Here is a 27325-nt window from a genome sequence, read left to right as displayed (position 1 = left end):
GAGAGCTTCACTAAAGAAAGAATGTAAATATATACTTCAAGCAGGAGGAAAATGATCCTAGATACAAGGTATATTCTTTGAGGAGGAAGATCAAGAACTCTAGGGTTGAGAGACCTCTGTCTACTCTTCAGGGGACATGTTTGCTTACCTCTCAGGTAAGTTTGCTTTTACTTCTTTTACTCCTTTATGGGATCTGTAGATTCTTACTTTCATGCCAGCCCAGTGAGGTGTTAAGAAAAGTTGTTATTAAAAATATTTCATCTAGCATTTTAGTTATTTCATTTGGGCAGGATTGCCCACTCACCTGCAGGAGATGAAAGTCCTTCTAACAACTTCTTTAGGTTAACTCTCCCTGCCTCTTCAGTCTACATGGAGTCCATGTTACCCATCCTCCTGGCATGTTGTACCTTCCCCTTGGAGCACATACATCAGCTATATTTTCACACTTATTTGTATGCTCTTTAACTTAATTGTCTACTTACCCCATTAGAAATCTAAGGGCTACGTCTGTATCGCTCTGTTTTTTTCCCACACCTTAGCAAGTGCTTGGCCCATAGTAGGTATTCAGTAAACATTTATTGAGTAAATAATGTCTACTTAATTAGATATTTTAATGTCTAAAAATAAAATTAATTGATGAGTAATTAATTTTGAGTGAGAAGCCAATATTAGGTATTAGATCAAACACAGCTGTGTGTCTCTGCTTCAGATCCAGCCTTGGAGACAGGGCTGGTGAATTCCCACAGAACTATGCTGTCTAATACGGCAGTCATTAGCCACATGTGGCCATTTAAATTATTAAAATTAACTAAAATTAATTAAAGTTAAAAATTCCTCACTCACACTAGCCACTGGTGGCTATCCTATTGGATACTGTAGACATAGAACATTTCCATTATCACAGAAAGTTCTACTGGAAGTGCTGCCTTAGAATTCTCAAGAATTCTTAACTGCTCCTCTGTCTCTCTTTTGCTCTTGCTCTCAGTTTTTCTTTCTCTCTCTCCCCACCCCTAAACCAAGTGCAAGGATTGTCTTATTATTAGTGACTTATAATGGTGCTTTTGAACAAGAAGATGCTGGGTACTTTGGGTGACTAGCACCATCTCACTTTTCTTTCTTTTAAATTCCTGAGCTATTGTTTACTAATACATTCTTTTATTCCTATTTCTAACTGAAGCTGAATGTTACTTGGGTAGAAAGCCTAATTGCTTTCTTTTCTAGGTCCTTAAACCCTTTGCTAATGGTTCAGTCTGAGAGTTCCCAAAGCCAGGGTTCTAGGAGAGTTTGGCACGTCTGAACAGCTGAACTACGAGATAATGGAGTAGGTCCAGCGGGGTGTGGGAGCAGGGCATTCTCTCAATAAAAGAGCTCCCCTCTCTGTACACATGGCCAGTTAATTGGCCATTCTGGGAAAGCATGGATGGGGAGGGGGGTGCTTCTGAGAATCGCCAGTGACAGTTAAGTGGCCTTTTGTTGATGTCCTCTGCTGAACAACTTTGTTGGATTTAGTCTCTGCCTCTCCTCCACCTCCTGCAGATTTTCTGTTAGATTCATCATTTACCATTCAGGCATCATCTTTCACTTTCTCCTTCTAATATGACTGCTTTGTGTGCTGGCCTCTGCTTTATTCCTACTGTTCCCACACTGTAAAGGGGGCTGTGTGGGGCTTCAGCAGCACTGAGAAATTGACTCTGCTCTCTGTTGAGAACTATAATAATGACTGCAGTGACCTTCATGTATAGCAGAAAATGCACTACCTATCCTGGCATAATGGTGACCACCTGAAGATAGAGAAAAGGGACTCTTCACTGAATTCCTTCTCATAGAATAGACATTTCCTTTGTTCCCCTTTCTATTTTCTTCTCTCCCCTTCTCTCCACTGCGACTGGAGTCCTGAGCTAAGATGCAGCTGTGACTAAGAGCTAAATGCTTTGAGATAATGACGTTATATTTTGCAGGCTTTGCCAAGCCAATTCACCCAAGTTGTCTCATCTAATACCCCCCAAAAATCCTGTGAAGTAGGGAGGAGAGATTTTATTAACCCCATTTGGCTGATGAGTAAATTGAGACTTAGAGAGATGAGGTCAATTGCCCCAGACCTTTTAGACAGGAAGTGAGCACCCGGCTCTGTGTCTAAACACGGCATTGTTTCAATGGTGTCCACATCCTTATGTGCAAGGAGGATACGTGTGAGTGGATGGGGAGGGAGAAGGAGCACAGAGAAAAGAGTAGGAAGAGGGAGGAAAGGAGTGGTTTTCTTGGGCCTCTGGCTTCTCTCATCTTTCTCTGGAGATGGAGGATTCGATGTTCACGAGAGGCTGGCCCAGCAAACCTCTGGGGAGGAAAACAGCTAAAGGCCTTGTCTTCCTCTTTCCCTCCCCTCCTCCCCTTCTCAGGAGAAGACTCACCTAGAAGTGGGGAGGGGCGCCCCAGCTCTCCAAGACCTGGCGTGTGGGAATCCCACGCACGGTCTCCCCAGAGAGAGCCTAACGCACATTCTCGGGTCTGGCCTGTCGGCCTTTAGGTGCTCTGCTGTCCTGAGGCCGGACCATGCCCGTGCACGAGGAGAACCCCTGAAGTTCGCCTGGAGGAAGAAGCATGCAGGGCTTCCCCGGAGGAAGTGCGGGCCGAGCGCTGTCCCCTGTGGACAGGCAGACGCTTCTGGTCTGCAGCTTTATCCTGGCAGCAGCTTTGGGCCAAATGAATTTCACAGGGTGAGTGGCTGCTCCTTAGTGGGAGGGAGGATTGCTGGGAACCAGGTGACCGGGTGGCCCAGCGGGACCTGATCAAGGTGAAGGGATTCAGGATTTCAGTTCCCATCCTGAACCCGCTTCCAACTCCGTCACCTCTCAGTTTCATGTGCGAGGGCAAGACACGCAGCTGTATTATTGTCGCTCCCCCAACCTAGAGTTCTTAGTCTGGGCTCCAAGGGTAAGCTTTCAGGGCTCCAAGAATCCCCTGAAATCATATGTAAAATTTTTTGTGTATCTACTTTTTTTCTGGAGGAAGTGTTTGTAACTTTTCTCCGATTCTTAAAAGAGTTATAACCCCCCAAAGACTATGTACTCCTAACGTATGGGTGTGGTATTGTCTTCCTTTGAGTAAAAATAAGTATGAGTATTATATACCCTCTACAGACATGATTTCTCAGCTCCCCAAAGATCCCGCAAGGTAACCCCTCCATAGTATCTCCATAGTAGAGAAGAGGAGACACAAGCTTAGAGAGGGGGTTCCTCATCCAGGGTATCAGAGCCGGTCAGGGAGGGAGTCATCGCTATCCCAGGCTCAGACCCCAGAGGTCACACTGCAGGCTGCTCAGTTATATGACCTCCCCACCCCTCCAGAGGGACGGGAAGGAGCTCAGCTTCCCCCTCTGAGGTGGTTTGAGATTGACCTCTTCCATGTCCTGCGGCTCTTGGGAGAAGGCAGGAGAGGGCACGGGGTTGGGGCAGACATGGCCTTGGGCCCTTGTATGAAGAGCACATGGGGCCACCATTGGTGCCCCCGACTCCCTGTATCTATTCCTTTCTGTCCTTTATTCCTTTTGTTCTCCTTCCCTCCTCCATCCCCCACATTCCTTTCCCATCCTGTTTCCCGTGTCTCAGCATTGGGCTCATCAGCGGCACTGACAGGCTTTTTTTAATTTAGTCCCCTGGGTGGTCTGTCCTTGGGGCTGGAGAGACCACTGGTCCTGGGCTAAAGGGCTTCCGTGCTTCCCAGGGCTACAAGTCCTTCTGCTCAGGGGTCCTCTAGCCTCCCAGCTGTCCTGCCAGGTCCCCGCAGCCTGGCCTCTTTTCCACTCTGTCTCTTCCAAGCAGCACAGTCTTCCAGGAATCCCTCTGAGCAGCTCCCTCCACCCTCTCTGTGTCTTTCCAGTGACCAGGTTCTTCGAGTCCTGGCTAAAAATGAGAAGCAGCTTTCACTTCTCAGGGATCTGGAGGGCCTGAAGCCCCAGAAGGTGAGGACTCCACAGGGCTTGGGGACGAGTTCTCTCCTCCCTCACAGCGGCCTGCACCTTTGGCTCCATGTCCTGCTTCCCCCACCCCAAACCTGCCCTCTGGGTGTATCTGCCAAAGATCACAGCACTGTGGAAAAATCAAACGTGGCTCCTCTTCAGAAGAGGTTGGGAACACTCACCTGGAAGGTTGGGTGGCCCTTCTTGGCTTTGCCCTCTGTCCTGTAGCGGGGCTGCTCGGAAAATGGCTGGAATGTCCTGAAGCCACACGAGAGGTACATGTATCTCTGGGTGGTATGCCATGCAGCATGCAGACTGGACACATCTGTTTCCCAATTGGAATGGCTTAGCTTGGCAAACCTGTGTTTTATTTGGGTTCGTCCCTGTCAGCCTGAGCATTGGTTTCTGAGAACCTTTGTCCTCAGCAAGTATTCCACAAAGCAAAACATTTTCTTCAATAATAGAAGGGTTTTGTTTGAGGGCTGTTGAAACAACCTGATATTTCTGGATGTGGCCCAAAGCCCACGTTCCTATTCGTTTGAGTGCCCTTATCAACCAGGACTCAGAAAACTTTATAATAATTCTCTCCATTTTACAAACTGAAAAATAGACCTGGCAGTCGGATGGCACAGGGATCCAGATCAGGCCTCTCCTACCCCTTCGGGGTTTAGGGGCAGTGACGTCTCCCTCTTCTCACCAGGATTCTTGTCCATGTTAATGTCCCAGGTGATGGGCCGTCTCACCTTTAGAGATTATTTTGGGCTCTTTGGATCCAGGCGAAATTACATTGTGTGAGTGAGGCTGGGAGATGAGGTGCTTAGCATCAGGGAAGGAAACTCAGTGACTTAGGGATTTTGTTTGTCCCTGTCTTGCTGCTCGGCCTTAGGGGTTTCATTTTGGAACTGGGGCCCTTTCAACTGTATAAGAGAAGAACATCTGGCCCTCCAGGGTGCCTACAGGATTGTGTGATAAACCTGCCCGTTTTTCTCTCCTTTGTGATCAAGGTGGACTTCTGGCGTGGCCCAGACAGGCCCAGCCTTCCTGTGGATATGAGGGTTCCTTTCTCTGCACTGAAGGACATCAAAGCTTACCTGGAGTCTCATGGCCTTGCGTACAGCATCATGATAAAGGACATCCAGGTGAGGTCCTGCCCCAGCGCTGCGGCTGGAGTCTCACCTTCATATCCTGTTTTGGTTTGGGCCCAACATGGAGAAAGAACATCCAGGGCTAAAATGGATGTTTTCTTTCTGGAGTTTCATCTGCATTTTTGTGAACCTACCATGGAAGGAATGAAACCTCACACTTCTCAAGGAAAATTTAAATCTAAGACAGAGTTCATAAGTCATAGTATGGTAATGGCAGGGTAGCTTGTGGAGTCCTCTTTTATTTTTAATTAAAATTAAAAAAAATTTTTTTATATAGTTTTAAAGGTTACTTTCCATTTTCAGTTATAACAAAATATTGGCTCTATTCCTTGTGTTGTACAATACATCCTTGAGCCTGTCTTACACCCAATAGTTTGTACCTCCCACTCCCCAACCCCTATATTGCCCCTCCTCCCCCCACTGTTAACCACTAGTTGGTTCTCTATACCTGTGAGTCTGCTTCTCTTTTGTTAGATTCACTAGTTTGTTGTGTTTTTAAGATTACTTGTGGTGTCTTCTTATGGAGGAATTTGTAGTTCATGGCAAAGGAGGAGACGGGGGAGAAGGGAGACAGGAGGAAATAGCTCAGGTCTTTTCTGGGCACCGTGGGGAGGGAGGCAGCTCTTCTGATGGCTCCTTTTGCTCTTCTGACTGCTCCCTCCTGTGTCTGTTGTGTCTCAGCCATTTGATAGCAGGGGATTCCTTCACTCCAGAGAGGCAGGAAGAGGTGAGAGAAGCCGAGTGTGAGCCCTGCTGTGGTTTCCTTCCCCCCACCTCCACTGCAGGACTCTCAGTACTGGGCGCCTCTCCCAGGCAGGATTCTGCCAGAGGAACAGCTTTGGGAGAAGCAGCTGCAGGCCTGCCCTTGGGGAGGGCGAAGGGAGACTTCATCCCAGGCACCCCATCTCCCCACCCTCACTTGTTGCTGCACCTTACAGCGTCTTTTCTGAATGTCATGAAATTCTGTTTTAATTGTTCTGTCTGCAAGGATATCCCAAGGAGTCTCTTTCCTAAAACGATTCTTTCGGGCATCACTGGGTTAGACCTCTCTGGCTGCACCCCTCCGCAGATGCTGTCGTGTACCTGTGGATTTGTATCCACGTAGATTCCTGCCCAGCCACATTGTGCTGCAGCTAATCTCCTCTGAGGGCTCTGCGTGTGGGAATACACAGTCCCCAGAGCGCACACACTTGACACCACATGCCATTAGGTGCATTCCTTCCCATGTAAGCACGGGGCTGGGGCGCTGCGGTCCATTCAAAGACCTTTCTTCCTCCTCAGGCACATCTGTTTCCCGCTCAACATTTCCCTAATTAAATCCCCCACAAACAAAAATGGGGAAACTCCCACAGACAAGAGAGGCTACCACATCAAAAGACTTAGTGCCCAATTCTCATTTTTCCCCCTTGCCTGCATTTTGAAGTTTGCATTTCCCTGCTTCTGCCCTGCCCTGGAGACCCTGCAGCATTTGGCAAACAGATATGAAGAGGTCTCTGAAAATTTTCTGTTGATTTCTGCATATCAGGAATGGACCCAGAGGCACCTGTGAGTCTCCCCCCCTTCACCAGCTCCTCTGGAACTGTCCTCTCCTGTCATCCCCAGCCCTGGATTCCCTTCGCCGGCGGGGAACGGGGAGCTTTTCACGCCCTCTCAGTAAAATGCCCTCAACTCGGGGCCTTAACCCAGTCTGGCAGGATTTTCACCAACACCTTGCTCTGTCTGCAACGCATCAAGCTCTGATTGTTATACTTGAGATCACATTTTGGCTCCCAGGGAGCTGGGGCTGGGAGGAGGCTGCTGTGTGGAGTTGATGTGTGGTGGTGATGGGGGAAGGTGTCGAGGAGGAGGGAAGCTCAGAGGCGCTAACAGGAGGGAAGGGCTTTGCACCACTCAGGTTGTTGGCCTCCAGTCTCATGTTTTAGTTATCGACGCACAGACCTGATTGCTTTCTGTCTTATGGATCGCCTCACCCCAGTGTCTGGCATAGCGTCTCCCGCATGGTGGGCCCTCAGCCACTGTGTGCTGAATGAATGAATCGCTCTATTGGCAGGTTCAGGAGGAGCATGCCCGGAGAGAGACCTGACTAATATGCTGGTCTGTGTCTCCAGAGCCCCCTCCCCTGAGCCCCTCAAGGTGCAGAATCATTTGCCTTATCTATCTTTATATCCCAGCACCTACCAGAGGGCCTGCCACTTAGGCGGGGGGCTTAGTAAATGTCAGTTGACTTAATGGACATGAGAAGGAGAGGGAAGAGGAGAGAGTATGCTTGCTTGTTAGTACCAGGCTGAGAGAAAGTGTGAAAAAACTTGGTGCCAGCTTTTACTTTGGCCAGAGGCGCTGGAGACTTTTGAGGAAGGGAGGTGCCCCGCTGCCACTCCTGCCTTGTGATCAGAGGGATGCTTGAGATGAGCTTATTCATTCCACCCACAGATACAGAGACACCTACTGTGTGCTGGGTATTGGGCAAGGCACTGGAAAAACAAAGATAAAAAAATGTAGTCACTGGATCCAGGGGCGCTTGAGTGCTGTGGGGATGGGGGAGTTGAGGGGAGTAAATCAGTGATGACAATGGAGGGGATGATGCGCTGATAGAGTGGAGCAGGTTGCTATGGGAGCGAGTACAAGAGGCGCTGCACGTCGCTCTGAGGCTCCGAGAAGGCGGTAATTACGGTGTGGCTGAAGAGCAGCAGAGGGGGGGCCGGGGAGGGGAAGGGGCCTGTGATTGGCACTGAGGCCAGACCAGAGCACAAAGGGCATCCTCCACCAGGTGAACAAGTCAAGATAAAATCCCGAAAACCATGGGGGAGCCATCGGAGGGCTCTGACATGATCAGATTTGCATTTTAAGAAAAATCTCTCTGACAGTGACAATGTTGACAATGTTGAGTTGGGGACAGGAACAGGGAGAGACTGACAGACAGGAGGGTGGTGTGGAAATTGCAGTGGGCCAGGGAAGAAATTATCTGATTCCGAGTGCGTGCGTTGTATTTGCATTTAATTTTTCTTCACCTCCTCATTCTTTTCAGCCCTTTGGGTTTTTTTTTTTTTTTCCCCCCTGGGATGAGTCACCATGGCAAAGCTTCACTTGAGCAATCAGCTCTGTGGATTTTAATGGCTTTTTTCTGATTACAAAATTAATAAATATTCATGGTAGATAATTTGGAAAATAGGGGAAAGCACAAAGGAGAAAACAAAAATCACCCATGCTCCGAGCACGCTCTAGAGCAAAATACAATTTAGTGTAAATAAAACTTCACCAATTTTCCCCTCTCTCCTGGATCATTCCCATTAGCATACAAATATAGAGTTATTTCTCTCATCTTAAAAAGGTCCTCTCTTGATCCTTTCCCCCACTTCCAGCTATCACCCCATTTCTCCTCTTCCTCATAGAGCAAAACTCCTGGAAATATTGACTGTACTTACCATCTCCATCCCTCTCCTCGGGTGGACTGTCCACCCCTTGCTTCACCTCAACTGCCCTTGACAATGTCACACACAGCTCCTAGGTCCAACTCAGCAGTCAGCTCTGAGTGTGCAGTGTCCTGTTCTTTCATCTTTCAGCCTGACTGGTCACTCTCTCCTCTCTGGAACATGTCTCTCCTTCTGACTTCCATGACACTACACTCTCCTGGGTTGTCCCATCTTACTGGCTGCTCCTTTGCATGTTGTTTCCCTGTTTCCCAGCTCTGTCCTTCGGCCTCTCCTCTATCCCCTCATCCAGGATCATGGCATTGAATACCTTCAACCTCCTGAATACTCCCATTTTTATAGCTCCAGCCAGACTTATATATCTGACCTGAACTCCAGACTGACGTATCTGACCATCTACTTGGCATTTCCACCTAGGTGTCTAATGGGCACAGCAAACTTCACAGGTACAAACCTAGCTCCCCTGGCCACTCCCTGGCCTGCTCCTCCATAGCCTTCCCCAACTCAGGAAATGGCAGTGCCATCCTCCCGTCACTCAGACAAGAAACCTGGAGTCATCCTTGACTCTTTTCTCACATCCCACAGACAGTCCATTAGCAAATCCTATCAGCTCTCCCTTCAAAATATATCTTACCACATCCTATTCTATCACTACGGGTCGACACCCCGTCAGCCTTCACCTGGATTATTCTGGTAGTTTCCTAACTGTTCTCCCTGATTCCACCCTTGCCTCCTTATTGCCTAGCCTCAAAACAGCAGAGGTGACCTTTAAAAATATGCAAGTCCTATTATGTCACTCATCTGCTTAAAACCCTCGGTGTCTCCCCACCTCATTCAGAGTAAAACCCAAAGTCCTTAAGACTGCTGTAAGGCTCTGCATGATCCAAGCCCCACCCCACGTCACTGTCCAGTCTCCCCTTGCTCACTCTGCTCCAGGCACTGGAACCTGCTTGATGTTCCTCCAGCTTGCCTGACCTATTCCTGCTTCAGTGCCCTTGACTAGGATCATACTTCAGGGCCTTTGCACTTGCTGGTCCTTGTAGCTGGAATGCTGCTTCTACAGATATCGGCATGGCTTATTCCCGCACTACTTTCAAAACTTGATTCACGTATCAACTTTTCACCCTATTTTGAGCTGTACCCTTCTCTTCCCACACTCCCCCAGTTCCCGCCCTCACTTTTCTCCTTGGCACGTACAGCCTTCTAATATCCTATATGATTTACTTATTTGTCTTGTTTATTGTCTGTCTCCCCTACCAGACTGTAAGCTCCATGAGGGCAGGCAATTTTGTTTTGTTGGCTGCCATATCTTTAGTGCCCAGTGTGTGCTTCACAAACACTGGTCTGCTGAGTAGAAGAGATTAAAAAGTGGGAAAGGTGTTGGCTGGGGTGGGGGTGGGTGGCAGCTCTAAAGAGGAGAGGAAGACAGGAATAGGCAAGGAAAGGAAGGAATCATGGGTAAGGCCCTGAGGGAGAGCCAGAGTCTGGCTGCACAGGGGTAGGGGGCTGAGGAGGATTGGGGGTAGGGGTTGGGAGACAGGGGCAGCAGAAGGACTAGGCCCCTCTGTTGGTCCCAGGGAGGGGCAGGGGCTGCCTGAATAACCCAAGTGACCACTAATGGGGGTCACCTGCTGTCCAAGTCCTGCAGACACCACTTCTCCCTGGAGGAACCCAGATTTCCTGGTCATGCCCTGTAATGATTATTCCACCACCAGAGTCCTGGAGTCACCCAAGAGTTACTGTTGTTGTCCTGTCATTGTCATCGTCATCATAGCTGGCATTTACTACATGCTAGGCAATGTTCTAAGCATTTTACATGTATTCACCCTTCTAATCCTCACAAGAACACTTCAAGTATGTGTGAAAGTACATGGTAACATGACCCCCATTTTATGAAGGTGCAGAGAATTTCCTAATTTAGGAGACTGAGGCACAGAGAGCTTAGTAATTTGCCCAAGTTAGTGACAACATCAGGATTTAATCTGAGACAGCCTGGCTCCAGGCCCTGGACTCTTTACTCTTGTGCCGTCTGCCTTCTCAAGCGGTGTCATTGTTGTTCGTATGGCGTTTTAGCTTTGCCTTTTGGGCAGGGAAGCCCCGGTTCGGTCTTGAACTCTGAGGGGTCCACTCTGACAGCCCCAGATCTGTACCTCCTCCCCCCATCCAAACATAGGCATGGCGTGTAACTGCCACCAGCCATGCAGCTGCCACTGCAAACGTCAGGCCTGGAAGAGGAGGCCAGGGATGCATGAGGAGAGGTGACGGCCCTCCTCACAGAGCGGGCATTAGAGCCCAGCTCCTGCCCGCCACCACTGTTTCTGGGAACTTCGTCCATTTTACGTCTGTGGTTGGAGTGAGCTGTGAATGCAGATTCCCCTCAGGCGTCATCTTCACCTTTGGGGCCCACGGTCCCCCAGCCCCCCATCTTGGAGGTGCTGTTCGTAATGTCCCCATCCTTCCTTGCTCCTGTCATAAATTAATTTACACCGAGGTGTTACTTTCCCTGTCAGCTTACGGCTTCCAGGGAGGCAAATGGCTTACTTCTGAGTCTTTTTTTTCTCTGAGAAGCCTGACAGGGCTGTAATTAGGCAAGCCTGCCGCAAGTCTGCATTCTTAGTTCTCCCATCCCCTTCCCTCAGCCCTGTGAAGGGAGCAAACATCTGCGTATTTTTCAGGCCAGGGTAGATTAATGTTCCTGGAATCGAGGGCCCAGCTGTGAGGGCTGAGCATTCCCAATTTGTAAGCGGGTGTCATATCCATTCACAAGGCTGTGAGCGTGTTTGGAAAGTTATTTGCAGTTTGGTGCCGACTTCCCATTTGCCTCCAAGCTGTCGTGTGGAACAAAGGACAGCCTTATGGGAACTCTCTTCCTGTGGGTGTCCCTGAGCTGTGGGGAAAGAACTGGGTCCTCCGGTCCTATCTTCCCAATTTTTCTTCCCTCTCCTCCACCTTCGCTCACCACCTCCATCCCTAGGAAGTTAGATGTATGGGCCCTTTAACTTTATGGCGCTGGGGCCCTGACTCCGGGTGCGTTGGCCTGACCTGCTCTCTGCTCTGCAGCTGCTCACCGCAGCTGGTCATGCCCGGCCCACAGTGAGGGACACACATTGGTCATGGAGGCTGCTGAGATTTCCGTTGATTTTCTGGGAAGAAGACAGATTTCCTTTGTTAGAGCTTCCCAGGCTGGTGCTTGTGCCAGTGAGGATCAGGGCTCCTCCAGCCATCTCTAACTAAACCAGCAATCCCAGCTTTGCCCAAGTGGGAACGTCCCCAGCCCAGCCAGTTCAGCTGGAGAGCATTGCAATTACAAATGCCTAGCGTGTAGTTGGTGCTCAAAAAGAAAATGAAATGAGCCCCAAACATTGACTTCCACTCCCGTTTAAAAATCTGTGAACTTGAGGATTGTGAGCAAGCTGACAGGGGCGGTGGGGTGAGTGTGTCATCTGGTAGTGGCCTCGGCTGCAGCGGGGCGGGGCGGGGTGTCTCTTCCAGCCCTGGGACTGAAGGCGCCATGGCTGCTGCTTTATTTTTAGCCATTTGGGTGTTTTGCCTTTGTTTTAGTATTATTTATTCATTTAGAAGATTTTACTTATTGAAGTAGTGTGAGCACGTTGCCAAATTGCAAAAATAAAGAAAAGGAAAAATTCTTTGAAATCATAATCTTTCTCTCCTAACAGGCATGTTAGCATTTTGGGGGTTTTTTTGGCATTTTACTGTGTTGTTTTCCTATGCTTGGGGTATTGCCTTTTCATTATTTAAAAGCACTTTTAAATTACAATAGTATGATGGACTTTTCACCTGTTGTTCATATTTTATACGTGTGCTTACTCTTTCTCTCTCTCTGTGTACACACACACACACATATAGACGTGTACGTGTGTGTGTGTGTGTGTGTGAGATTCTTATTAGCTTTTAGTTTTGATAGCTAGCTGGCCTTAAGGAACATAATGTTAGAAACTAGGATATCTGGGTTTTTATCTCATCTCTGCCCCTTGTTAGCTTTGCTATTAAGTCTCTTTACCTCTCTAATTTGCATTTTCTCTAAAACATGAATAGTTAATTCTTTCCCTGTCATCAGGTCATCTAACCAGATCAACCGAGGTGATGAGTATACAAATGCTTGGTTAAACTAAAAGACTCTGGCCTGAAGCAAGGCATTATCAGGATTTACTTGTGACCCAGAGCTGCAAAGCAGTGACTCTGGGTTGACGGCCTCTGCTTTCCCAGCACCGCTGTGGCAAAGGGGCCCAGGCACCTCCCATGCTGCACAGGCAGGGCTGAGTCTTGGGGTGCTTCGGTCCCTGGGTGTCAATGTAAGGGTATGAGCTTAGGGTGAAGGGCACCTGCCCACCTCACTGAGTCCCGAGCTGGGAAAAATGCCCCAGGATGATGTGGGAGGTCAATTCAACCCAGGCACTGTACTGCCCTCTCTGTGGGAAGTACCACGTGAGGACTGTGTGCCAACTCCAAATTGCCACTCCAGGAAGGACATTGCTTTGGCTCACCTGTACTTGTGTTTAAGAGGCAGTTAAGATGGTGAGTGACAGACTGTTGGCACATTAATTATAATGATTTGGACTGGCTCTTCGAATGGCTTGGACATCGACTGTCTGGGCTACTTCCTGGGGCAGAGTGCGTGCTGTGGGTCAGGGGAGCCCTCTGCTCCCCCGGGGTCAGCGTACATAGCTCAGCTTGGGCTTTGGCTCAACAGAGGGTTCACAGAGGACAAAAGCAATGTTGGCAGTGGCCCATGAGCATCTTTTCCAAGACACTTTTATATCTTTTATTACATTTTATCCTTTTGAGATGGGCAAGGCAAGTCCCAATTTTCACGCTGAGGAAACCAAGATCAAGGTTCCACAGCAAGTTAGTGGCAATGGCACACTTAGAACCAAGTTCTCCAGACTCCTTGTCCTGTGCTCATCTGGGAAATGGCGGCATGAATGCTAGCTTGCCAAGCGGAAAAATCACCCAGCAACCTGGCATCTCCTCCTTTTGCGCAGTTCACACTCACAGCGGCTCATTCTCCGATGTCGATGCTGTCTTTGCGCAGCCAGCTGAGGCAGGGCTCAGAAGAGACATGCCTGGCCCAGCCTCCTCTTCCCTTCCTAGGTGCTGCTGGACGAGGAGAGAGAAGCCATGGCGAAATCCCGCCGGCTGGAGCGCAGCACCAGTAGCTTCAGTTACTCCTCGTATCACACCCTGGAGGAGGTGGGTCTGCCGGGTCAGGCTCTGGACTCTGTTGTCCTCTTGAGCCCTCAGGGTCTCCAGCCTCAGGACTCTGGGGTCTACAGGAGACCGTGAGCTGACGCTTGGGGAGTGCAGAGCACACACTGGGCGACAGGAGGTAGACAGCTCAAGGAGGTCCAGAAGCCAGGATTCAGACAGAGGGGACTGTGGCTCAACAGTGCAGTCCACAGCAGGCGTGGGACCGGAGTAATGGGTCTACGAGGTGGAACACTAGAGCAGGGATCCAGCACCGGCCAGAACAGAGCAGGTAGAGGCACCGTCCTATCTGACATTCTGGCTAGGGATCCAGGGGTCTTAACCTCTGCACGACCATTCCTGTGTTAAGTGACCCCAGCTGTGAGTGCTAGAGCACAGAGGGACAGGAAGCTAGGCATGTTAGAGAGCCATTTTGTAGAATTAAACAGAGTTCCTTCAGCTGGAGAAAATTTATGATTACAGTTACAGCCATCGAGGGCAGGCATGACTGATTGTGACTTGTTTATAAAGGTAGAATATGCAAGAAAAGCACAGAGACGCCCAGTCGAGAAAGAAACTCTAGGCACACATCCTGTTTCCATGTAAAGGATGACATTATTGATATTGTCCACCTATTATTATCATTATCACTCTCCCCGTTTCACGAAGTCCGTTAATAGAGGATCCATTTTCTTTCATATATTTGTTAATTTAATTATATATTGGAAGAATAAGAGAATGAATTAGTATATTCCATTAGTATTTATTGATGTCAGAGATAAATAATCCTGCCTTCAAGAGGCTTAGAATCTAAAAGGGTCAGGATGACTAACAACAACACTGCAAGGACTATGAGATCTGTCAAATGGATTGAAGGGGCCAATAAAATGGAAGTAAGAGAAACTTCCAACCAGAGAGAGCCTTGCAGGCTGACCCTGGGGACTGAGTAGGCTCAGCACATGCTGCTCTTGCAGGCAAGGCTTAGGAAGAGCCTGGGAATCCAGGCTAACCACAGCTCCTGCCTTAGACCCAAGGTAGTCTTTCATTTTTGTGATACGTTTAGATCCTCAAGGGAGGTGGGAAAGCATTAAAGAGGGTGGGATGGGGCAAGGAGAATACTCAGAGTGATCCTGGGGTTTGCCCCCTCCCTGCTTAACTGCCCATCTGAGAAACTTCATTCCTTTCAGATATATACCTGGATCGACAACTTTGTAACTGAGCATTCAGATATTGTCTCAAAAATTCAGATTGGCCACAGCTTTGAAAATCGGTCCATTCTTGTTCTGAAGGTAAAAGCTAACAGTGTTGACCACTAGACTGTACAGTGAGTGCCTCTGGCATAAGTTGAGTTCATAGGGGGTTGTGGCTGGGTGAGAGTTTTAGGGAGAGAGATGTGTACACTCTTGTCCCGAGGTGACCCACAAGCTTTGGGATGGTGGTGTTCAGGGACCCACCCTTGTAGGTGTGGACAGGTGGTAGTGCAGTGACCTGGCACGTCTGGGTCAGGAATCTGGTAGGAGGGCTGCTAAGGAGGTGGAACTGCAGAGTGGTAGTCATCACCTTGGACTTGGGATGTGAGTGTGAGTGAGTCAGCATTCTTCCTGTTACCTCAGTTGCTTCATCTGTTCAATGGGAAGAGCAGTACCCAGAGGCTTCATTTACAACAACTGAGGTCATCTGGCTCAAGCAGCCCCACAGATAGGCCTGAGTCTATGAGGACACCTTTCAGCCCTTCACAGGGGCCACTGGAAACAGAGCTCGAGTAAAATTGGCAGCAGCAGTGCCCTTGGCCATGAAGGAGGCAGGATGGGTGAGAGTGTGGAGCCTACGGGAAAATGATTCTTTGTATGTGCCCTAAAGGGCACTCAGGAGCGTGGACCACGCAGGGCATTTGACATCCAGCTCTCAGAGAAGACAGGCACTGCAGTCCTCAACAATGCCCTGGGAGACTCTTCTGAAGGGTCAAGTGGTCTCATCTAGCTCGGGACTTGACTTCGCCTGTGCCTGCTTTGATTTTCCTTAAGGGCTGTCTGTGTTCCCTCTTTAATGTTGTCTAAGACCTTGCTACTCAGTGTGGTCCTTGGACCAGCAGCAGCAGCATTCCTGCGAGCTTGTTAGAAACTCCCAGCCTCACACCCCTTTCCAGATCTACTGAATCAGAATCTGCATTTTACTAAGCTCCCCGGAGGATTCATGTGCCCTTGAAAGTTTGAGAAACACTATTCTAAAATACTTTCAAACCTGGAAAATTCTGTGCCTCTGGCTGGATCACTTTGCTCTCCAAGAGCATCACTGTGTCTCCAGGGCACCCCCACACGTGTGCACTTTCTATGGGCTCATGCACAGGTACCTCCACCTACAGCCCCCCCTCTCAGGAACATGGGGCCGCTCCAGGCAGTGAGGATACATCTGGGGCCTCCTTCCAGGCAGTCTAGGGACAGCCCTGTAGCTGTTTTGGTTCAAACTTGTATGGGGCCTGGTGCTTTTCCCCAGTTCAGCACTGGAGGTTCTCAGCGCCCAGCCATCTGGATCGACACTGGAATCCACTCCCGGGAGTGGATCACCCATGCCACCGGCATCTGGACTGCCAGGAAGGTCAGCACGGACCATGGGGGCTGGGCTGGGGGGTGGGGGCTGCTCAACTATTTAAGGGCACCTCCAGTTGAAGACTTATTCATGGTTCTCCTAACCCGGGGCGCTGTGTATGCTCCTGCCCTGTGGAACAGCTGCCATGTGCTCTGGCCTTTTGCAGCACAGAGCCCCCAGCTGTCCTCTGCCTTCTAGTTGTTTAAAATCCAAGCCTTTGGTTCTGCACAAGGCTGAACCTGATGACTGATGCCACCCCTGCCTGCAGCCACTGGCTGTACAGATGTCCTGCTCTGCTTCGGAGGAGAGCCCGGCAGGGCCTCCTGTCCCTCACTCTATCCCCACCCTGCCCTTTCTTGCAGATTGTCAATGAATATGGCAAAGACCGCATCGTGACAGACGTACTGAACGCCATGGACATCTTCATGGAGATTGTCTCCAACCCTGATGGGTTTGCTTATACCCACAGCATGGTGAGAGTACCTGAGAGGGAGGGGGTCAAGGATCAGGGGTCAGCTCTGGGGGAATGAAGGAAAGGTCACTGTGGCTTTGGGATGCTTGGCTGAGTTTCCCTAGGGGCAGGCCCCTCGGGGGCTCCTTGCAGAGTCTCACTGAGGCAGGCGGTCTGCTCAGGTGCTGTAGCTGCAGCTCTTGCCCTTCAGCCTCCCTCTTGCTGCCCAGGGAAGGCCACTGTTGATTGGCTGTGCTTGGGCCTCTCTCCATACCCATGTTTAACCTCATAATACCCCAGGTTTAACCACAAAGTATCTGATCTGCAGCCTTGGCCCAGCCCCATGCCAGCCCCATCCAGCCCTAGAGATTCCTTCCTTTTGCCCCTCCCTGGCCTGCCAGACCCCCCTTCCTAGACCAGGATGTCAGAGGCTCCCACCCAGAAATGGGCCCAGTGAATGAGGTCACCTGCCCTGCGCTTTTTCAGAACCGCTTGTGGCGGAAGAACAAGTCCAGCAGACCCGGAATCTTCTGCATTGGTGTGGATCTTAACAGGAACTGGAAGTCAGGCTTTGGAGGTACTGCAGTCTGCTGCACCCGGGGGCAGGGCTAGAGAGGACTTGGTTCCTGGCACGTCTCCCACACAGTCAGATTATGTTGACTCCTAACTGGGGAGGCAAAGCAGTTAGCTAATGCAAGTGAGTCATGGCCAGGGACAGGCAGGCACATGCCTAGGATTGGCCATGAGGTATGGGGAGAGGTTGCATATGTCTGTTAAATGTATACATATGCTAAGCCTTCATGGGAAACAGCTCCTTGCATGGGGACTAACTGCAAGGGTCAGATCCTAAATATGGCAGAGAAAGGCTTAAGGAGGTCCAAAGTAGTCTTGCTCATTGTTCAAAACCCAGAATTTGTGGTGCCCCACCCAAATATCTCTAGCCCTTCCTCGAATGGAGCATGCCACAAGAAAATGCCTCCAAATTCATTCCCTGAGAGCTGTGACCCAAATTTTGCCCTCTGGGGAGGCCAGAACAAAGGTTCAAACATAGAATAAGCTAGTTCCTTATCATTAACACTGACTTGAGCCTGGCTTTTATTTTTGGCCCAATTACTTTGTGACCCTGGGCTGTTGGACTGTTGTTTACCTGCAGGGTTGTATGGTTCAAAGGAGGGGTAGGCAGCTTCCTCCTGAGTTCCCTTGGTGTTCTTCCTGATTATCTCCCTTGCCACGCGAGGGGCTTAGGGACTAGATGGGGAAACTGAGGCTTCCAGAAAGCCCAGAGATGAGTATGTGGACCCTGGGAATGCAGCAATTTGATGGTTGGGGTGCTGGGTCTAACCAGGAAAGTCTCCAAAACAGAGGGGTGTATGGGTACAGCCCTCGGCCCCCAGATACTGCTCCCACACTATACTGGGGGATCAGGGTTTGGCTCCACAGGAGACGATGCCATGATGTTGGCTGCTCCTACCCCTTCGCCATGCTGTTGAAAAGCAGATCTGCAGATGGGAGGTCAAGCCAACGAGATAGAACATTCTAGATCTGGATGCCCATTGCTTTGAAAATCTGATTTGAGTCTGTTCTCACTGAAAAATAAGGACAGCTCTGAAGCATCCAGAGCGAGGCCACCAGCCCACAGTGTAGGGGGTTGCCTGAGAGTCTGGGGCTGTGTTTTAGCTGCTTGTGTAAGGGAACACAGCCACATAAAATTAGGTGTTTCCACCTCCAAATAACCAGACATTTGCCCCCCAAGAGGGCATCCACGTGGGCCCCTCAGAACTGGCTGAAGGGAGTGCCCACGTACCCTGAGACAGACTGGCTAGAAGAAAGACAAATTACTTCTTAAAGAAAATAACTTTTCTGAGTTTCACCACAGGAAAAAAACATCAGTATATATATATATATATATACATATATATATATATATACATACATACATACATATACACAATGTAAAAAAAAATATGTGGGAAAAAAAGCCCAGAGGGGACAAAAAGCTCCCATAATCCCACTACCCAAAGATTACTGCTTTTAATAATTTACCATGTCCTTCCAGCGAGTTCCCCTTGCTACAAATTACATTTTTAGAGAAGGAAAAATAAATAGCTAATGAATCCATTAGCAGGTACTTGTGAAACAGGCAGGCTCAGAGGACATTGACTGTGAACGTCAGAGGCAGACAGCTAATTCCCATTTGGTCAGGGGAAGATTAGTTTATTCTGCTTAGCTCAAACCAGAACTAACGGCCTGAAGTGTTTCTCCATATTTGGGCAAAGCCACCTGGTCGTTGGCAGGGGAACCACTTTCCATGCGTGGGCTGCAAACGCAGACAAAGCTTGCAGCCTCCCTCGCTCTGCTCATCTGTTGCTATTTGTCATTCATCAAGTGTAGCAGGTGCAGAGGCTCCCAGCAGACACAACAAACAGGGCCACTGTTAGCTGGGCCAGCTCCAGCCTGTGAGGCTGCTCCTACCCCCTCGTTTCCTGCAGGCACATCCCCTTCTAACCAGGGTCAGTCCTCGCCCTAGGCAAGGACCCGAAGACCAAGAAGAGATGCATTCCCAGGTGACAGAATAGCCTCTGGGCCTGCCTGTGGCCAGAAATAGCGAGTGTCTGGTTAGTGACTCAGGGGGGAAGATTTTGTTTATGGTTTTATTATTGCCTTAATTTAATTGCTGCGTAAAGAGTTATCTGTAGATCATCCCTCCCACCGCGCCGCCCTCACCTGCACCCTTGGGGAGGACCTGTTTGCCACAGTCCTAGAGCAGCATCTGAACTGGGGGGCAAGCCTCCCAGCTCTCCGGCCAACTCACTGCCCTGAGGGGTGCTCTGGCATCCTCAGGAGGCTTCAGAAGTTGGGGCAATCCCTGGCCTCTGACTGGGCTGTGCAGTCATTTCAGGGAGGAGGAGTGAGAGCAGGACCCGGGATGCTCTTTCCAGTTGTGTTCCTAACCCACAGATCTTGGCCAGCCCAGCCTAGCCCTCCATGACATGGCCCTTGGGGAGGGGAGGAAAACAGAAGGGGAAGAAAAGAGATGGGGAGCAAAGAGTCTAGTAGGAGATGGGAACAAATTAAATTTGTGAACAAAATAGAAGCACAGCTGCTCTTTGCCCTCTCTCCAACTTAGGTCCCCAAGAAGAATTTTCAAAGACTCTTTGCATCTGTGGTTCCCAGACCAGCCTTGGGCAACTGTGGTGATCTAGTCTCTCTTTTCCTCCAAGTTCATGCTGTTCTTGGGCCATGGCTATGGCAAAGCTTGAGCAGACAATAAAGTCTGAGCACTCAACTGACTCAAGCCTTTCCCATGGCAGTGGAGGGTCAGCAGAGAAGGATCAGCTCAAAGGGGTCACTGCTCATAGGGGAGGCCAGGTTGGAGATCGACTGGCAACTGCTGAGGCAGGCCTGCCTTTCTAATGGAACCACAGTCAGGACTTAACCAAAGGACAAGCCGAGGGAGCTCCCTGCAGGGCCACAGAGCTGCTGAGTCATGGTGTGGCAACACTCCTCTGACGTACTAGACTAGGGTATGAAGCAGTAACAAATATCCCTCCAAATCTCAGTGGCTTAACACAATAAAAATTTATTTTTCATGCAAACAAAGTCCAATGTGGGTAGGTGACCCTCCTTGACAGCTCTCTTCCACTGGTGACAGAGGGATCCAGGACACTTCTCCATTTAGAATTTTTTCCTTCAAGCACACAGACAGAAGAGAGTGTCGAGAAGTCGCACTTGCTCTTAGCCTCCAACTAGAAGTGACACATCATTACTGCTCACATTCTCATTGGTCAAAAGTAGTCACATGACCTCAACCAAACTGCAAAAGAGGCTAGGAAATGTAGAGGAGTACAGTATATTTTGTGAGCACTAAGTGTCTTTCCCAAGCCTGGGAATTTGAACACTTTGGGTGCTTTGATTCTACTTCCAGGAAATGGTTCTAACAACAACCCCTGCTCAGAGACTTATCATGGGCCCTCCCCTCAGTCAGAGCCAGAAGTGGCTGCCATTGTGGACTTCATCATGTCCCACGGGAACATCAAGGCTCTGATCTCCATCCACAGCTACTCTCAGATGCTCATGTACCCCTATGGCCACTCTCTGGAGCCTGTTTCAAACCAGGAAGAGTTGGTGAGATTGGCTGCTTAGGGCTTGGGGGAGGCATCCAGCAGACTCCCAACAGGCCCCATGGTAGGGAGCGGGGGGTGGGGGGGACTTGTTCTCACATGTGATCAAGTTCAAAACTGGAGGTGCTGTGCTTCCTTCTCACAAGAGCCATCTACACATTCAACTTCCAAGACTCTGAAGTCCCTGCTTCTCAGCAGCTGGTGAGGGTGTGGGAGTGTGGGGAGCGCCGGCATCTCACTCTCTGGATTTAATCTTGCAGTACAGTCTTGCCAAGGATGCAGTGCAGGCCCTGTATGAGGTTCATGGGATCGAGTACATTTATGGCAGCATCAGCACCACCCTCTGTGAGTGAGCCTTCCCCTGGCTGTTGCTGCTTCAGGCACCACATCCACCTGGGGTCGGGCAGGTGCAAGCTCTGCTGACTGGCAGGCCTGGTTGGCCACAGGGTTGTGCCATAGATCTAGCTGGGCTGGGCCAGAGCTGATTTCCACATTTGAACAGAAGGGTGAGTGGTGGTACCCAGACACAGGCACCTGTTTCTTTGCAGCATTAATTAGTGCCTATCTTCCAATGCCTGGGTTACTGCAATGTTCCTTGAGGGTAAATATCCCAAGTCTGGTGACCTCAAAAGCTTTCTTTTTGCCAGGGCAGAGATTGGGCTGGGTGAGCAGCGTATGGCCCAGGTTGAGGCCTGGGCCAGGAAGCTTGGTGTGGTCTGGAATGGGTGGGAATTTGGCCCCCAGGGCCCACTGTCCTCTCAGGATGCCTCTGTACCTTGTGACCACACCCTGTTCTTCCTTTTGGGAGCATTTCTTTGCCCTTTTGTATCCAGATGTGGCCAGTGGGATCACTGTCGACTGGGCCTATGACAGTGGCATCAAGTACTCCTTCACCTTCGAGCTCCGTGACACGGGGCACTATGGCTTCCTGCTGCCGGCCACCCAGATTATCCCCACAGCCCAGGAGACGTGGATGGCCATTTGGACCATCATGGAGCACACGCTTAATCACCCCTACTGACAATACTGCTGAGGGCAGAGCCAGAGGGTTTGTCTTCTTTCCCAAGGCCTGGGCTCCTCCTGAAACCCAAGTTATGGATCCCTTCCCCACCCCTGCCCTGACTCCTTAGGAAATAAAAACAAGTTTGAAGAGGCTTGGTGGCTTCTGGCACTGACTGCCACCCCTTTGGGCTCAGCATTGAGGAGGGGACAGGGGCCTTGGAAATGCCTCTTCACTCCTCAGGTATCCAGGCAGACAGGGGGACCAGCAGCCCTTCCCTTTTCTCCTCTTGAAATGTTCTCGGGGCCCAGAACAGATAACACACCCCCTGGAGCTACTAATATACACGCTGTCCCTTTGGTACTTACATTTTAAGATGAGCCTGGAGGGGACAGTGTTTGACCTGAAGGAGTGGATCTCCAGTGGTGGCGTTTCTGGCACCTTGAGCGAGGGGTGGGTACAGACAGGCAGCCTCCTCCTCTTCCTGCTTCATTTCCCATGTTGGGTAGGGAGTAGACGCACATTTCAGAGTCCTCCATTCAGAAGATCCCTCTCACCCTGTTAACGAAAGTGAACAAGTTACTGGTTTGTGACCCGCTCTTCCTGGGCACTCTCACAGGCTCCCTTGGTCTTGGGAGCAGAGTCGCAGCCAGTCAGAGCCAGCACAGCAAAGCACCGCACATCCAGAGAGAAGTCCTCTTTTTCCTCCTCACGATAATCATCATGGTTGTCATGCACTGGGAAGTTAGTCTAGGCAAGGCCATTTACTTTATCTCAGGGAGAGATTCTGAGATACAAATGAGGTCTCTTCCCCCATCCTCAGGCTTCCTTGTACCTTTTGCCTTCCCTCATCACTGGGGAGCCGGGATAGTGGGTGGGTCTGTTTGCCCTGCCTTCAGGGGAAGGCAAGTACCCCCAATAACAAGAAGTCAACTGGAGAGCTGAATGGGCTTGTGTAAGCCTGAGGCAGGAAGCAAGACTTTCATTTGCAAAACCCAGACTTTAGTAATTGTTGTTGCTAAAGGAAAGGATTGTGGATACCCATGAATTGGCCCCTGCAGGACACGGAGTGCAGGGCTTTACAGACAGGGAAGAAAGCAGGGGAAAATAGGAACAGGTCCTCCTTTCCACCCAACCTGTAGAAGAAGACAGAAGTTGGACCAGTTAACGGAAAGAGGGGATCAGTGGCAATCAAAACTCTGGGTATGGGCCATGTCCAATATGGCGCCTGAGCCTCAGCTTAACAGTGGCTGAGCAAGGGCTCTGGACAGGTGATTAGAGGCAGCCATATGGCTGGGTACACATCAGTAATGCAGCTGTTGAGAGCTCTTAGCAAAGAAATGAGAAGGTTGGCGGGTAAGATGGCTTAGGGTAGAGGCGAGAAGGCTTAGGGTAGAAGCAAGTAGGCTGAGCCGAGGGGCCATGCAGCCAGCAGCCATGATGGCACAGTGGGCATCAACTGGGCATACCTGTGCCCAGGACCAGTTGTTCCATGTGGGAGGCCTGAGAAGTCAGGGAAATGAACGCCTGAAGAACCTAGATCATTTCCAGGGGAAGGGCCAGCGACAGAGGATGAAAGAATCCTGACTCGGGCTAGAGTTTCCCAAAAAAGATGAGTTTTTTTAGAGCTGGAAGTGGTCTAGAATTTCCAAGCTGAAGTTTTCTGCTATTAACAGAAACCCGAGGTCATGGGCTAAGTTAGATAAATAAAGCAAGTCATACTTTTGCACACTGAGTCTGTGATTATAACTTTTATGCCCTTTGCACAAATATTTTTATTTCATCCTCAGGGGGAGGATATTACTGGTATTAATAAGCTCATTAATAAGCTCAGATAAGGAGAGCGTGATTTGGAGAGGTTTTAAAGGCCACAAAAGGCCACATAGATTGAAAGTTGAGGGAGATTTGAACTTGGGTTTGTCTAACTCCAAAACCACCGTGTCACCATTTGTCCAAGCCTGGCCTGTGGCAGAATCTATAGGGAGTCATTTAACATAAAGATGTTTCGGTTCCACCCCCAGACTGAAACAGAATCTCTGGGGTGGACCCCCAAATCTGCTTTTTTTACCATCTTCCCCAGAAATTCCGAGGTCCCTTAAAGGCTGAGAATCTCTGATCCCTGCTTTCCTGCTTCCCAGGAGGAACACGTTCAAGTCTTCTAGGGGGAGTGGGGCTTTGGGCCTCCTACCCTCTGCCATTGTCTATTAGGGCTGAAGGTGACTACAGCAGTGGGAAGCCAGTCATCCTTCCCCAAAATATTCCCAAGGGGCTGCCTTGACCCTAGCCAAATGCAGTGTGGTCTGCAGACCACAGGCATCAGGATGACCTGGGAGCTTTTTGGAAATGCAAATTCTCAGGCCACCCCAGCCCTACTGAATCAGAGTCTCTGACGATGGGACCCAGGTGATGCTAATGCCTAGTTGGAGAAGTATTGCCTTAGAGGCAGGAGTATCTGGATGCTGTTGGGCTTCCCAGTAACAGTGAAAATAATAAACTCTTTTCTGGCACATAGTGTGCACCAGGCATGGTTCCAAGGACTCAACACATTGCCTCCTCACAGCTCTAAGAGGTAGGACTATTTTTTTTTAATACATTTATTTATTTATTTTTAATTTTTGGCTGCGTTGGGTCTTCGTTGCTGCGCACAGGCTTTCTCTAGCTGCGGTGAGTGGGGGCCACTCTTCGTTATGGTGTTCAGGCTTCTCATTGCAGTGGCTTCTCTTGTTGCAGAGCACGGGCTCTAGGTGCACAGGCTTCAGTAGTTGTGGCACGCGGGCTCAGTAGTTGTGGCACGCGGGCTCAGTAGTCGTGGCGCACGGGCTTAGTTGTGCCGTGGCACGTGGGATCTTCCCGCACCAGAGATCGAACCTGTGTCCCTTCCATTGGTAGGCAGATTCTTAACCACTGCGCCACCAGGGAAGTCCCGAGGTAGGACTATTACTGTCCTTATTTTCAGATGAGGAAGCTCAGGCTCAGAGAGGACAGTGGCTTTTAAAAGGCACGTAGCTACTGAGTGGCAGGCCTGGGACTGGCCTGCAGGTGACCCTGAGTCATGCCCAAAGCCCTCAGGACCAGGGCCAGGAACTTGTTGCACAGATCTCTGTGCAGCCAACAGGCCCACAGAAGTTGGGGCTGAAACTGCTTTCCAGATGGGGGTCTTCTTAAAAGGCAATTTTTTCCTTAAAATCCTTCAGTGACTTAAAACCCGCCCAAGGCGCCGCATGGCTGGCCCTGCTATAGGCCCTAGCAGGTGGCCAGCCCTCTCTCACCTTGTTTCAACACCTCGTTCATCAGCCCCAACCTCACCAGCTTTTTCTCAGTTCCTTCAGCTCCTTCCCAACTAGAGGCCTTTGTATGTGCTGCTCCTCCTTGTCTGGAATATTGTTTCCTCTTACTCTTCCTTCGTGTGGCCCACTCCTTAAAATTTCCCCTTCAATTTCATTGCTTCACTAGTCCTTCTAGGACCACCCACTGGAAGTAGATCTATTATTTTCTTTTCCCGAGCCTTATTTCTTTCTTTGATAGCAGTGATAATAATTAATTGACTTCTTTATTTGTTATTGTCTCTACTGCTAGTTTGAGAGCCTATAAGGGGAACGACCATGTCTGGGTTATTCACTCTCACTCAGTTCCTGTCAGGCACACAGTAGGTGCTCAATATTTGTTGAAGGGGGGTGTTTCTTCTCCTCAGCCTAGTACAAATTACGACTAGGTTTAGCGTATGTGACAGAAACCCACCTTACTGTGGCTTAACCAGATCAAGGTTTTGTTTCTCTTACGGAATAAGTCGTCTGAGGTGGGCAGTGCAGGGCTAGTTCAGTGACTCCTTGATGCCCTGGGGACCCAGACCCCTCTGGCCTGTTCTGTTTTGCCACTCTGCTACCATTTTGACCCCTAGTCTGTTGCCATCATATGACTGAATTCCAGGCAAAAAAAGGGTAAGGGTAAGGGGCAAAAAAATGTGAGCCAGCTGAGTTGGCCATCCATGGGCTTAAACTTACATCTTACTGGCTGGGACTGTGTCAGGTGGCCATGCCCAGCTGCAAGAGAGGCTGGGAAGTTGCTTTATAGCTGGACACATTACTGACCCCCCCAAAAACTGGAGTTCTGCTGGTAAGGAGGAAGGGGAGGATGGATATTGGGAATGCAGCCAGCAGCGTCTGTTGCAGCTTCTCTGATGGGAGAGAGGATTTGAAGGGGCCTTTGAATCCATTTCTTTGCTCTAGCTCATCAAGTGACTGACTTTATCATAAAGCCATAGAACTTTCCAGATGAAAGGGTCCTTTGAAAGCTTCTAATCCAACCCTTTGCAGTTATAAAGACTGGGGGCCTCCGGATCATCTAACTTACGCAAGGCCCCACATGAACCTAATGGCTGAGAGAAGCCGGGGATTGTCCTCCTAGGACTGAGGGGTCTCCTCAGCAAGCCCAGGGGGGGCGATGGCTGGGGGTTTAAGCTTATCAAGTAAAAGCTCAAGACTTAGACATGCAAGTTTTGAAGATATTACAGAATAATCTCTTTTTCATAAACCTTGAACTTTTCCCCCCCCCCATTTCTTAGGTATATAATGCTAAACAAGAATTTTTTTTTCTGCATTCTGCTTGGTTTTTTTTTCCTCCCAACAAGCTGTCCTTTTTTGGTATGTTTTTTCATCCTTTTCACCAGTAAAATTTATGAGCATTTATTTAAAAGAAAAAAACATTGAAAAAACTGAAGAGAGAAAGAACGATTATACATATGGAAAGCTATAAAGAACCACAGTGAATGTGCTGTGGTTATTGCTTTCTTAAAAAAACAAACTAGGCAGGCAGTTTGGAATGTGAAAGAGTCCTGTGTGAGGGCAGGGCAGGCGGCAGAGGCCAAGGGTGATGCGCTAATGGCTGGGGTCCTGGGAGTCCCGTGAGGTGCTGTCCATTTCCCCCGTCCTCCTCCATCTCCCCTCTGACCACCTCATACAGGGCCAGAGAGAAAATGACTTTACTGAAAAATAAAATTAAAAATTAAAAAACTTCTTTAGAAAAATAAGAAGGCCCAGTCAGCCACTTAGTACAAACTGAGGGAAAAACCAGTGAACATAGGGCCTGTCAGTGCTTGACAAACTGGTGAGGACATGTTCCTCTTGTGGGTTGGGGGGTCGGGGTGTGTCCTGAAGGACAACTCCAGCCTGTTCGCCTTCAGAGAGTCTCCATCCCCCAGGATTCGGGACCATCCTTGGGAACGATGATACAAATCTATTCGTTCGCCTTGTCCCTCACTAACCTCTCTCCAGGGTCTGCACTCGGCCTCTTGCTCTCTCCTAACCAGCTTTACCAGCTTCTGTGGCTCTCATCCACCCACCCATCAGCCCACCTCCTTCAATTCGCCAAAGCATAGCCAAGACCACAGGGTAACATCTCACAAAATTTTACTTGGGAATACAGAAGGGAAATGCAA

General features: G+C 49.6%; 1 protein-coding gene across 3 annotated transcripts in view; it reads left to right on the top strand.

Annotated features, from left to right (window-relative positions):
* LOC103017517 (carboxypeptidase A1) overlaps positions 1-27325 on the top strand; it is a 78147-nt gene that overhangs the window by 38563 nt on the left and 12259 nt on the right. The window contains exons 6-15 of one of the 3 annotated variants that reach the window (XM_057550493.1): positions 42-155; positions 2525-2714; positions 3877-3958; positions 4960-5094; positions 13641-13739; positions 14921-15022; positions 16227-16328; positions 16682-16792; positions 17257-17347; positions 20696-20895. In XM_057550493.1, coding sequence (XP_057406476.1) covers positions 2599-2714; positions 3877-3958; positions 4960-5094; positions 13641-13739; positions 14921-15022; positions 16227-16328; positions 16682-16792; positions 17257-17347; positions 20696-20895 — 1038 coding nt within the window. In that variant the 5' untranslated portion in view covers positions 42-155; positions 2525-2598. Of the gene's footprint in view, positions 1-41; positions 156-2524; positions 2715-3876; positions 3959-4959; positions 5095-13640; positions 13740-14920; positions 15023-16226; positions 16329-16681; positions 16793-17256; positions 17348-20695; positions 20896-25967; positions 26005-27325 lie in introns of those variants that run through there. The other 2 variants (XM_007177157.2, XM_057550495.1) reach the window with 2 other exon arrangements.

Source organism: Balaenoptera acutorostrata, chromosome 7 (genome assembly GCF_949987535.1).
Source record: "Balaenoptera acutorostrata chromosome 7, mBalAcu1.1, whole genome shotgun sequence".
NCBI lineage: Eukaryota > Metazoa > Chordata > Mammalia > Artiodactyla > Balaenopteridae > Balaenoptera > Balaenoptera acutorostrata.
Note: the sequence above shows the minus strand (reverse complement) of the source record. Positions and strands in the feature narration are given on the sequence as shown.